The sequence below is a fragment of the Sorex fumeus genome, unplaced genomic scaffold (assembly GCF_029834395.1).
Source record: "Sorex fumeus unplaced genomic scaffold, SorFum_2.1 ptg000098l, whole genome shotgun sequence".
NCBI lineage: Eukaryota > Metazoa > Chordata > Mammalia > Eulipotyphla > Soricidae > Sorex > Sorex fumeus.
Window position 1 is genome coordinate 71222756 of NW_026606155.1, and position 12273 is coordinate 71235028.

The following is a 12273-nucleotide window of genomic DNA, read 5'->3' on the forward strand; positions in this document are numbered from 1 at the left end:
AAATGAAGGGCGCGGCCAACAGGAGCTTCTGGGTGGAAGCCAGGCAGCTCTCAGAAATTAAAATATTGGAGGTCAGGGGCTGGAGCAATAATACAGCGGGTTGGGTGTTTGCCTTGCATGCAGCTGACTGGGATTTAATCTCCAGCATCCCATATGGTTCCCCAACTACCACCAGGAGTGATTCCTGAGTGCAGAGCCAGGAGAAACCCCTGAGCATCGCTGGGTGTGACTCAAATAGCCAACATATATGTATGAGACCTGATGGAGACCTGGGTTTGAAGGAGCTGGGAGAAGTCACAGTCAACAGCCAGGGCCGGGGGCTCCTTGGGAGCCCGGACATCAGGATGGTTACAGTTCGTGTACCTCCAAAGCAGAGTCTGGTTAAGGGGAAAGCTAGTCCTGTCTCTGGGAGGGCAGCCCAGGAAGCGGGAGAGTGGGCATAGGGCAAGGGGAGGAAGAGAAACACCACCAAGTGTGTGATCCTGAGGTCCCCACTAAGCACAGGAACCTTCCAGAAGGCTGGTCTGTGCATACCCAGATGCACTCCCCACTGGGGCTGCTCTATCTGTCCAATACCCTGTGCTCACTTGCAGTCTGTCCTTATGGGGGCTGAGTGAGCTACCATAGCTTTAGACAAGGCTCCTCCCAGAAGCAGAGGGACTTGATCTCCCAGTCCCTGTGTCCCAGCTTCTGAGAAAGGGAACGGATCACCTGCAGCTGAAAGCAGAGATGGAATGTGGGTCACCGGAGCCCAAGTCCTGATGCCATTGGAGGACGTACCCCCCACCCACCCCTTTTCATGTCTTCTCATGCCCGTGCAGTGGCCAAAGGAGAAAGGTGAGAATGTGACTGATCCAGGTGACAGTCCCTGCAGCTCTGGAAATGGAACCCAGAGAAATATGTATGGAGCCAGTCCCAGCCCTAAACTGAGGAGGAACAGGAAAGCAGGAAGGCCAGGGAGCCTGAACACCACGACCTTTGAGTAAAGTCTCCCTTCCCTCCCCTCCTCCTCCTCTCAAATCCTGTAACCCCCCCCACCCCACCCCTGCCCCCACCCTCAGCCACCCTAAAGCTGCAGTTCCTGGCTTTCTCAGTAGGCGGCAGCACGCACTGCGGATCACATAGAGCAGCTTCTCGAAGGTCGAAGGTCGGAGGCCTGAAAACTGTCCCTAGAAAACCTCTCTATAGAAAAAAAAGACACCATGAGCAGGTTCCAACCTCTTTTTAGGATTCCTGATTGCCCTCACAGCACGCAGTGTCCCACAACATCTGCTGGGCAAGTCTGGGCCTCGATCCTTCCCTGAGAACCCATGAGAGCCCTCCCTATCACCCTCCCCTTGGACTTTGTCCTTCTTCCTGGCCAGGCAGAGGGACCAGAGTCCGACTTGACTCAGCCCCACCTGACAGGGGCTGAGAGCCCAGCTCTGTGGTAGAAAACAACGCCAGTACAGCGGAGAACCACCCAGCCCACCAGGATAGGCAGCCCCCTCGCAGCCACCATGGAGCTCCTATCTGCCCTGAACCCCAGCAGCCTGCTCAGGTGAGCACTAGCCCTCCCCTCCTCCCGCCAGCTCTGGAGTCTGTGCCTTCCCCACCACCCTTCCCCACCATGGGTCTGTCCTGACCCTCCTCCCCGCACCCACACACCAGGTCTTGGTCCCTCTCCCCAACTCCTCCACTGTGAGAACCTAGACCTCGCCTTCCCTATCCAACTAACCCAGAAACCCTTTCCCCCTGCCCCTTTTTCCCCAATTACCAGGTCGGTCTCGAACGTCAGCTCTGAGGTTGGCCGCAGAGTCTGGACCCCTGCACCCCCACCCCCGCGACCTTTCCGTGTCTGTGATCACAAGCGGACCATCAGAAAAGGGTTAACCGCTGCCACATACCAGGAACTGCTAGAGAAGGTGGGTGGTCCCTGTGCCCCAATTCAGGGTCAGTCAAGGGACAGAAGAGTGGCTACCTGGGATGACCAGCAGAAAGGGCTGAGGTTCCATGGCCATCCACCCTCTGAGGGTAGGGCAGGGTATGGAGCCTCACCAGACAGCAGGGGAATAGATAGAACGGGCAGAGGAATGGAATCCAGATGTTGACATGGACTTGTACAACCATGTATGACCATGTACGACTCTCAAATCCTGATTCGGCCACTTGCTGGTGTCAAAAAAAAAAAAAAAAACCAAACCTGGGAACTTATCAAAGCTTCGTCTTCTTCATCAATCAAATGGGAATAATACCTCCTAGGCATGCAGAAAAGAAATGGAAGAGGATGATGTGTATGAAATGCTCACTAGATACCTGGTGCCAGACACAGTGAAGGGGAAGGGTCATTACTTAAAGCTGAGAACGGTTCTGGAGGCTCCAGACATGAGCTGAGACTCAACTGAGACTGAAGGGAGGATGGGCTTCAGAATAGTCTGGGTAACTCCAATTCCAAATCTGCAGTGGCTTGGGGGAACTGGGGAATGATGCGATGAGGGTGGAGCAAAGCAGTAGGGGAAAAGGTGAGCCCCCTGTGAGAGTCCCCAACAAAATCTGAAGGTGGAGCCTTGAGGGGGCAGGGCTTTGAGGGGACAGCAAAGCACTGGGCTTGTCAACCATCCTGGTATGCAGCCACACCCAGGTGTCAGCTGCCAAGAGGGACCGGCCTGGTCCTAGACCTCCTCTGCCCTCCTGCTTCCTGCCACCTGCAGGCCCTGGAGACCCTCTCACTGCGCGGGGAGCCCACCCTGGTGCTGGAGGAGGACGGCACCACCGTGGAGAGTGAAGACTTCTTCCAGATGCTGGAGGACGACACGTGCCTGATGGTGCTGGAGCCTGGGCAGAGGTGGAGCCCTCTCAGGGTGAGGCCACACCCGCTGTCTCTCTCCCAGCCTTACCCTGATCTCGGGAGGGGGTGGGGTGGGTGGCACACCCTGGGAGAGCTGGCACAGGCACTTTCCTGGGGATGGCAGGAGTGGGTGCTGAGGGTCAGGCTGCAGGGAACACGGCACTGATGTGGGTGCTGATGCTGAGGGTCAGGCTGAGGGGTCCGGCACTGATGGGGGTGCCCTACAGAGTGGGGTGCTGTCGTATGGCCTAGGCCGGGAGAAGCCCAAGCACAGCAAGGACATCGCCAGCATCACATTTGACGTGTACAAGCAAAACCCTCGAGACCTCTTCGGCAGCCTGAATGTCAAAGCCACGTTCTATGGGCTCTACTCCATGAGCTGTGACTTCCAGGGACTTGGACCCAAGAAAGTCCTCAGGTTCTCACGCACCCCCCCCCCCGCCCTCCCCCCCTCCCCCCGTACCCGGATCTGTGGTCCTCTAGGCCAGGCTGACCCCGTCCTGTTGTCCCTGCAGGGAGCTGCTGCGCTGGCTGTCCAGTCTGCTGCAGGGCATGGGCAGCGTGCTGCTGGGCGTCGCCTCCACCCTGCGCCACGTGGTGGAGGGGGTAGAGCAGCTGCAGAGGCAGAACCAGAACCGTCTCTACCACCACTGAGAAGTGCCTCAGGCATCGGCCCCGGGCGCACCCCCGGGGAACACTCTGGAATGTGAGCATGTCTGGGACGGGGACCCTCAGACATGGGAGACAAGGGGGTCAAGGCCCCCATGGACCTCGGACCCCATAAACAAGGGCTCTGCCCTTGTCTTGCCCAAGTTGAAGAATGGAGTCCAGCTTCCCACTTACCCTGAGACGCCACAATTCTTCACACCCTCCCCATTCCCTCCCCCCACCACCACTCCCCCAGAACACAGCAACAAAACATTTCCAATAAAAATATAAAAACATTTACTAAGAAGACTTGTCTGCAGTCCCAGCTCGGGAAAGTCCCGGGGCCCCGGTGGGCAGGCTTCAGTCTCCAAGGATGGACTCCAGAGCCCGCCTGCGCTTGGCCACGGCACCCTGCTGCTGTTCCCAAGCCCCTCGTCGCTTCAGGAAGGTCGTCAGGGCCACGTTGCGAGCCACATGGTGGCCAAAAGGGTCTCTGAGCAGCTCCTGGTTCCGCTCCCCTGGAAAGGGAACCGTTTGTGCTCAATGTCCCCGTCAAGTCACCCGCAAAATGTTCACAGCAGCTCTACTTGGAGGGAAGGTCCATCTTTTAAATTGTTTGGGGTTGGGGGGGAGGAATACTCCTAATAGTTCTCAGAGGTTGCTCCTGGCTTTGCGCTCACAAGTCACTCCTGGTGGTGCTAGGGGGACCCTATGTAGTGCTGGGGACTGAACAGAATCAGCTACATGCAAGTCAAACACCTTCCCTTCCCAGGTCATTAAAAAAAAAAAGCACACAAACAAAAAAAAATCAACTACTGTAGTTTAGGTCACATAGTTACAACTTTCGAGGTTTGGGTGCTCGGTTACTGTACCACAAAGGTCCATTTTCCCTGGACCTTGAGCCTGGAGGGCTCCAGGGCTGGAGAAAAGTGAGAGCAAGAGGTTGCATAAACAGCAGAGGGGAGAGGCGAGCAGGCGGAGAGCCCACAGCCAGGGTTAGCCTCTGAAGTGAGTCAAGTCCACTCGCAGGCACGAGCACTTTGAGTGAGAGAGAGAGGGACGTTGGGGAAGGTCCAGGGGAAGAGCGAGCACTCACCGAGCTCCTCAGCGATCTCTGTCCGGGCCCCCAAGGCAGCTCCACTCCAGATGGCATCGAGCACACGGCTGCCGTGGCGGCTGCAGGCCAAAGCCACATACTGTCCCTGCATGGAGACAAGCGAAGAGGCAAAGCAGGTCCCCCCAGGGCTGACCACAAGAGCCTATGCGTGTGCATCTATGCTGTACTGGGGGCGTGGGGGAGGGGGCTGGAGGGTTAAGTCTCTGGGATTTGGAGGCCATGAGCTCAGGAGTCCAGGAGCTGCACAGTCATCCCCCTCTCTCCCTCCCGAGCCTGGGCCTGGGGAAGCAACGCAGACAGGGGAGGGGGAGAGGGGGCGGGGGCAGGCATAGGGCTGACCTTCAGGGTCTTCAGCACGCGGCGGCGCTGCTTGCGTGTCACCGAGGGGCTGGTCAGGACAGCGTCCAGCACGTGGGAGCCCGCAGGGCTCTGGGCCAGCGCCAGAAGTTGGGGTCCCGTTAGGGCGGCCAGACTGCGCAGTACGAGCCCCGGCGTGGAGAAGTGCAGCAGATGCTGGAGCAGCAGGGACCCCGGGACTGTCACGTCCCCCAGGGCCTGCTCTGCGGCCATTTCTGGCTGGGAAGACAGAGATGGGGCTTTTAGGAGGCAGCCGCTGAACTGCCCACTCCGTTGGGATGGGCCTCAGACTCGCCACCCTCATGTGTGTGTGTTGGAAGAGGGATGAGGGAGGGGAGGCCACGGCCCACCCACTTGGCTGCTTCCTGGACTCACCTGGTACTCCGAGGGCTCCGTGCCCTCCTCCTCCGTCAGGCCATAGTACACTTCATATGCCAGCAGGGTGGCAAAGAGGGGCGCGCAGGCCAGCTGGCGGGACGTGGGCTCTGCACAGTGGAATGCCTGTTGGGAAGGGCAGATGAGCTGGACCCTTACTCTAGAGCCTCCACAGGGGCGCCTATTCTCCTACCTTGAGAGAATACAGGTTCCATGAGGACAGTTCAACCAGCCTGCCCTATCTCTGGGCCCCCTGAACACAAAAGATGCCAAATAAATATCTACTCCTGAAAGTCACTTTCTGGTGACAGTCCTGGAGGAAACAGTTCTTATTTCAGGACTGTCAGGAGCCCCTGGGCCTCCCTCATGTTCCCCCCACCCCCCCCGGCATCTGAGAACTCCCCAGGCGCTGGACCCTTCAGGTTCACAAACGCACACGGTCAGCTTCAGAGAGAATCTTGAGCTCTTGAGTCAAAGGTAACAAGAACCCACAAGGTAAGAAGCAGAACTGAAGGCAGGAATGTCTGAGTGACACCCACTCACCTCCAGCAACAGCTGCAGGACCTGGGCTTGGTGGGCACCGACTCTGCGGCAGGCCCCCACGAGGGCCACGACCACGCCCGGGTGACCCTGCGCCAGCACAGCTTCCAGGGCAGGGCTCAGCTCCTCAAACACAGGGGACAGCTAAGGAGAGACACGGAGGAAGGACTTTTAGCATTCGGGTAAGTGTGGGTTAGTCTCCGAGAGAAATCACACTGCTAAAGGCCATGGGTTAAAATAAATCACCAGCTGCAGCGACAGTACAAGTGGGTAGGGAGTTTGTTTGCCTTGCACTCCGCTGACCTAGGTGCAAACCCTGGCATCCTATACGGTCCCCCAAGCATCTCCAGGAGTAACTCCTGGGTGTAGTCTGGAAAAAACCCTGAGCATTGCCGGGTATGACACCACTACTAACACACACACACACACACACACACACACACACACACACACACACACACACTACCGGGTATGACCACCACTAACACACACACACACATGCACACACACACGCATGCATGCACAAACACCCGCAAATAAATAAATAATCACCAAGAGGGCAAGGAATGGGCTCAAGGTGCTTGAGCATGGGCTTTGCCCGCTTGAGGCCTGGATCTGATCCTCAGCACTGCACATTTTGTTTTTCTGTCCTCGGGTCATAATTGGTGGTCTCGGTATCAATCCAGGCCTCCTGCATACAGAGCATCTGCTCTGCCCATCCAGCTGTCTCTCCGGCCCCTTGGGCAACACATCATTTCCCGAATACCCTACTGAGGAGCAGCCCCTAGACAGTGGCAGATGTGGCTCAAATGCCAAAGGGAAAAAGCAGAAAAGGGCTGAAGAGCTAGTACAATAGGTAGGGCACTTGTCTTACATGCAGCCAACCCAGGTTCTGTCCCTAGCATCACATGTTTCCCTGAGCCCTGCCAGGAGTAAGCCTTGGTCACCACCAGGTATGCCCCCAATTTAAAAAAAAAAAAAAAAGAAGAAACTGAGACTAAAGTTCAGGACAGTCTTCGGGGGAGCTAAGAGGGGCTGTCTCACATGGGAGGAGCTGTCCTGGAGAACATACTATCAAGAGGATCGAATTCTAGAATTAGCATTCCGGAATTCTTCCACCTCAGCTCCCAGCCTGTGAGATTGCAAAGAAATGACACCTTGGTGCCGAACGGCCAAGGGAGAGAGACGCTTGGCAGCAGCCTCCAGCTCTCCCGTAAATCTGTAGGCAGGTATCTGAGTAGACCTTGGAATCTCAAGCTGTCAACTCAATATATGCCAGGCTTCCAGGTCCTGAGAGAACCCAGGACACAGCTTTTCTGGGAAGAAGCCACTTTCTACTAGGCCCTGGGAAACCCCCAGGAATACATTTTCAAAGGCAGTGGTTGGAAGGAACACTGACCAAGACAGGAACATAAAAATAAATAAATAAATAAAAGTGCCAGGAACAAACCTACAATGGTTATGGGTACAGAACCGACCTGACTAGCTCGACTCACCAAGGCTGGGCTCGTGATTGCATCTAACAAGCGCTGCAAAGGGAAGTTGGCGATAGGATGTGCAGCCAGGATCTGCAGCTGTCCTCGCAAGTGATCCTCAAAGAGGCTCTGCAGCCTCGGGGGCTCCAGCACGAGCAGCAGCTGCTCTAGGAGCCTGGAACTCGTCTGATCCCGCAGGAAGAGCAGCAGGGGGCTAGGGACACAAAGTTCTTCAGGCCCAATTCACTCCCCCCTCCTTCCATACCCCCCGCCCCTCTGTCCCTCGCCCTCTTCGCTACTCCTGGCACCATCAGCCCTGGTAGGTGCCCAGGTCCTGACCGTACCTGCCATCGGCTGAGGACTGGCGGCTGCTGAGGTAGCTGATCACGGCACTGCAGAGGTGGGCACAGTCCTGGGGCAGTTTGCGGTGTAAGACCTGCAAGGCCACTTGAAGGCAGAAACTGGAGATCTTGTCAGTGACAAACACTGTGGGGACAGGGCCAACATAATAAAAGCAGTACTCCACAAAGCCGTGTGATCTGATGTACAAACCGCAATCTGGCCCAAAGGGACCAGACAGATCTAGACGGTGTCATTGCAATGTGAAACCACCTTGGAAAGGGCAGGAAACGGGCCGGCTGGTGTGACGGAAGTAGATCCTGGGCCCTTCTCCCTCCCATCCTTACCAGCAAGGTCTTTGAGAAAGCAGGAGCACAGATCCTGAAGGCGGCTCAGGAAGGCTGCAGGGACTTCGAAGTCAGTGGGCTTACACTCCCGCGCGGGGGCCTTCTGTGCTTCTGAAGGGAGATGAAGAGCACGGCAAGGGTGAGAGCATTGCCCAGACCCCGGCGTGGATGCCAAGCGCAGACGCACACTGGGCGTAACTCATATTTCTGCTCATGTGCACAAATGACCTGTGTTATTTCTGTTGTCAGAATTTTAAGAACGTCAGCAGCTCCCACAGGGTCGACAGGATACAGGCATGCTTCCTCAAGTCAGGAAATCAAGAGGTTCCACCATCAAGCCTCATCTTGACTCTCCAACCCTTAACTGCCCAGAGTTGAGGCCATACCTGGTGGTGCTGAGGGATCACTCTTGGTGGTGCTCATGATATGGAATGCCAGGGATCAAATCCCGGTTGGCCATGTGAGGCAAGTGTTACTCTAATAGTAACCCACTGTTACTATCGCTCCAGTCCCTCAAGCAGTATATTTTAAACGGAACAGAACAAAGGCAGAAGAGATGGTTGCAGGCTTTGCAGGCAGGAACCCTTAGTTCAGTCACCAGAAGTGCAGGCTCTCATTAAGTACTGCCCAGAGTGACTGGTCAAGCAATGGGTTTGGATCCACGGGTGAGTGTGTGAAAGAGGGAGAAAGAAATGGACAGACTAGAACTGAATAACAAAATGCAGAGATGGCTCGGTGGCTACGGGTACCTTCCTTGCCAACAGGAGTCCGTGAGTTCCACCCCTGTGCCACTCACATGCAGAGTTTGAACTCAGCAGCATTACAGTGTGGGACCTCACGTGCCACGGGAGTGTGTATGCTCGCCCCGCAGAGTCCTGCAGTCCTCCCCAGCGATCACATGCATAAACACCAGTGCCACCCCCCCTCCAACCTATCCCCAATCCCCCCCTTTGAACACCACTGAAATGAACACAACTGAGGCCACCAAGGCAGCAACAAGGGGAAGGGAAGGGATGGCAACTTTAAAGAGGAAAGAATGTAAGTGGGATGCACGCAGTTAAGAGCAGTCTCCTGAAATTTTTTCTTGAATTATGTGTACAAAAACACATACACAGCCTGAGTTAGGTTTCTTTTCTTTTCTTTGTTGTTTTTGGGTGACACCTGATGGTGCTCTTAGGTTGGTCTCCCCCGCCCCCTTTATTTAAACACCATAGTTTACAAAGTTTTTCATGATGCATTGATTACAGGCATTCAGTATTCCAACAACAATCCCATCATCAGTGTGACCTTCCCTCTACCATCATCCCATTTTCACAACCACTTCCCCAAGCCTGCCCCTTTAGCAGACACAAAATATTTCATATTGCTTGTTACAACTAAATGGCTAATGCAATTATTAAATACTTCAGTAAAAGAAAATTTGTGAAAATTGTTGTATCTCACCAAAGGGACATTAAGTCCTTGTCTGAGGGTTTACTAAGCTGTTTGCTGCTAGTGGAGCCTTTTGGTTGGTGGTCTTGTTTAAGCTTAGTTGGCATCTATGTTACTTTCGCATCTAATTTGGTGTGCTCCTACTGAGATGTCAGTATTATAGAGCTCAGAGCTGTTGGTTTTTGCAGCTCTGCACTCCAGAAACTCCAGAATATTTAACTGGGCAGTGAGTTTACATGGTAAGTTGTGGGATATGGGTGTGGCTGCCAGGGATTCCAGAAGTACAGGGGGTTGGGGAGAGACTGTCTGCCCCAACTCTGGGGTCAGTCTTGATACTACTTCGAGAAGTATGTGGTATCAGGTATCAAACTCAGGGCTCTAGCATACAAAGCATACACTTCCTCTGATCAATTGGTGGTGGGGTGTGTGATAGGGAGGGAAGGAGAAATAGTATACAACAACTTAAGAAGCTTGTCTTGCATGTGGATGACCCCAGTTCAATTCTCAGCAACCCATATTGTCCCCGGAGCACCACCAGGAGTGACCCCCATACACAGAGCCAGGAATATTCCCTAAGCACTGCCAGGTGTGGCCCCAAACCAATAACTGAACAACTGGGGTTGGGCCACACCAGGCACTGCTCTGAGGCCACTCCGGGCTGCGCTCCAGAGTGCTTCTCATAGCGCTAGAGGCGGGTAGAGGGGGGCCGACATGCGGTGCTGAAGATCACACCCAGGCCTGCTTAACCCATTGAGATATATTGCCAGCCCTAAATTTTTGTTCTTACTGTGGGTTATGGTTTAAATTTGAACAACGACCCCCCCGCCCCGCCCCCGGCTCAACTGAATCACCTCTCCCCTCTGCCCTACTCTTAAAGCTGTCCCCTAAACAATTCTCTGCATACTCATCTTTTGCCTCTGTGTCCACTAATCTTCAGCCTCCTAAATTATCCTAACTATTTTTCTTTATTCATTTTGGTATTGGGCCCACAACTGGTAGTACTCAGGGATCATTCCTGGCGATGCTTGGGGAACCATATGGGATGCCAGGGATTGCACAGGGATTGACTGCATGCAAAGCAATCACCTTAACCCCTGTGCCATCCCTCCAGCCTAATTTCTTTAAATACATGAAGAGTACTCTTCCCAGCCTACTCACTGCTGAACGCCCTACACCCTCCCTTCCTCAAGCTCCCCACTACCTTGGTGGGTCATACTTACCTGGTGCCTGGGAGCTCCGGGGCCTGGCTCGCTCCGACTCCAGAACAGTCCCTCCTAACACCTGCAGCAGAGTTCTGACCACGAAGCTGCCGTGTGTGTCTCCACAGTAGGTGAGAAAATCCTCACACACCTCAGAGGCGAGTCCCAGGACCAGCTCTTCCAGAGTTTCCAAGGGTCCGTCCTTCCCCTTCTCCTCATCCTCCCCGTCCTCCTCGTCCTCTTCTTCCTCCTGCGCCTCCTTCACCGGGCTCCCCAGCAGTCGAGGCAGCTGCAGCAGAGCACTCTGCAATACATGCACGCCACAGCGGTGACATGCCACCAAGCGTAAGTTGGCGCGCAGGGCAGCCCACACTCGGCACAGCGGTTTCTGGGGGCTCAACTCCAAGAGTTCCTGCAACATCTCACTGCCGGTCCGGTTCAGGGCCAACGCGAGGGCCTGCTCCTCCACTTCCTTCAACACATTGCGCACCATCAGCTCTGAAGACACCGGGAAAAGAAACGAGTTAGAGGCGCAGAAGAAGATAAGTTATGCTCCATCCCGGGGCATGCAGGGTGACAGAACAAGGACAGGCAAGATGAAAGCAAATCCCCTGGCCATGGGAACCCAAGAGAATTCCCTCGCCCATCCCTTGGATTTTTCTTGCTTACTCCTGGCTCTGTGCTCAGGGGAAATCACTCCTGGCTGAGCTCAGGGGACCATCTGGGGTGCCAAGAGGTGGCGGGCAGGGTAAGCATCTTACCCGGACCTGGCATACTATCTCTCCCGCCCGCGAACCTGGCTTTTATAAGCCTACTAGCCCTTCTCTTCGTCCCATCCCCAATCTACCTCTTTTTTCTGATGGGGGTACTGGGGTTCGCGGTAGGGAGGGTGTAGGACGTTCAGCAGTGAGTAGGCGAAGAAGAGTACTCTTCGTGTTTTTAAAGAAATTAGGTTCGAGGGATAGCACAGGGGTTAAGGTGATTGCTTTGGACGCAGTCAATCCCTGTGCAATCCCTGGCATCCCACATGGTCTCCCAAGCATTGCCAGGAATGATCTTTGAACGCAGAGTCAAGAAGAAGCCCTAAGAACTGCCGGTTGTGGGCCCAACACCAAAATGAATAAGAAAAATAATTAGGATAATTCAGGAGGCTGACGATTAGCGGGCAGAGGCCAAAAGGCGAGTATACAAAGGACTGTTTAGGGGACAGCTCTAAGAGTAAGGGCAGAGGGGAGAGGTGATTCAGTTGAGCACGGGGTGGGGTGGGGAGGGTCGTTGTTCAAGTTTAAGATCCCCTACCTCTTTCTTCTCCGCTCGTGGGAGCCTCTTTCAGCGCCGACAGCGCTCGCCGAAAATACCCCAGGGCTTCGGGGCTCAGGTGAGGGGGCGCCTCAGGAGCCGACTCCGAGCGCCCTTCGCGCGGCGGGCCGGGTGGCCGCGGGCGCCCTGCTGGGGGCCGCCTCGACCCTTTGGCCCCGCGCCCTCGGGTGCCGCCAGCTTGGAACCGGCGCCCCGCTTTGTGCGGGGAGCGCGGAGCCAGCCCCATGGGTTCAGCGGGGGCTGTCCCGCGGGCGAGAGCTTCCTCGGGAGTCCCGAGCCCTGCAGCAGCGAGCAACAC

At 55.3% G+C, this 12273-nt stretch overlaps 2 protein-coding genes across 3 annotated transcripts; one reads left to right on the top strand and one right to left on the bottom strand.

Moving 5' to 3' along the window:
- The first annotated feature begins 1379 nt into the window (after positions 1 to 1379).
- CIDEB (cell death inducing DFFA like effector b) lies at positions 1380 to 3776 on the top strand. Its single transcript, XM_056133590.1, has 5 exons — positions 1380 to 1540; positions 1760 to 1904; positions 2691 to 2840; positions 3055 to 3245; positions 3343 to 3776. Exons 1-5 carry the CDS (start codon positions 1500 to 1502, stop codon positions 3479 to 3481), a joined length of 666 nt encoding a protein of 221 aa, XP_055989565.1. The 5' UTR covers positions 1380 to 1499; the 3' UTR covers positions 3482 to 3776.
- NOP9 (NOP9 nucleolar protein) lies at positions 3749 to 12228 on the bottom strand. Of its 2 annotated transcripts, none has more exons than XM_056133589.1 (10): positions 11955 to 12228; positions 10677 to 11153; positions 8026 to 8136; positions 7684 to 7825; positions 7361 to 7553; positions 5868 to 6008; positions 5325 to 5450; positions 4932 to 5168; positions 4572 to 4677; positions 3749 to 3993 (listed from the first exon to the last, which is right to left on the bottom strand). In XM_056133589.1, exons 1-10 carry the CDS (start codon positions 12199 to 12201, stop codon positions 3836 to 3838), a joined length of 1938 nt encoding a protein of 645 aa, XP_055989564.1. In that variant the 5' UTR covers positions 12202 to 12228; the 3' UTR covers positions 3749 to 3835. The 2 variants fall into 2 exon arrangements, with proteins under 2 accessions (XP_055989564.1, XP_055989563.1); XM_056133588.1 differs by having other exon boundaries at positions 4932 to 5164; positions 5321 to 5450.
- Between the last annotated feature and the right edge of the window lie 45 nt (positions 12229 to 12273).

What these genes read in the sequence shown, in the direction of transcription:
- CIDEB (XM_056133590.1), top strand. Translation starts at nt 1,500, where the DNA reads ATGGAGCTCCTATCTGCCCTGAACCCCAGCAGCCTGCTCAG. An exon ending in AACCCCAGCAGCCTGCTCAG is followed by an intron (nt 1,541 to 1,759) that starts GTGAGCACTAGC and finishes CCCAATTACCAG; the next exon opens with GTCGGTCTCGAACGTCAGCT. An exon ending in GGACCCAAGAAAGTCCTCAG is followed by an intron (nt 3,246 to 3,342) that starts GTTCTCACGCAC and finishes TTGTCCCTGCAG; the next exon opens with GGAGCTGCTGCGCTGGCTGT.
- NOP9 (XM_056133589.1), bottom strand. Translation starts at nt 12,201, where the DNA reads ATGGGGCTGGCTCCGCGCTCCCCGCACAAAGCGGGGCGCCGGTTCCAA. An exon ending in CACGAGCGGAGAAGAAAGAG is followed by an intron (nt 11,154 to 11,954) that starts GTAGGGGATCTT and finishes CGGTGTCTTCAG; the next exon opens with AGCTGATGGTGCGCAATGTG. An exon ending in GCGTGCTGAAGACCCTGAAG is followed by an intron (nt 4,678 to 4,931) that starts GTCAGCCCTATG and finishes GTCTCCATGCAG; the next exon opens with GGACAGTATGTGGCTTTGGC.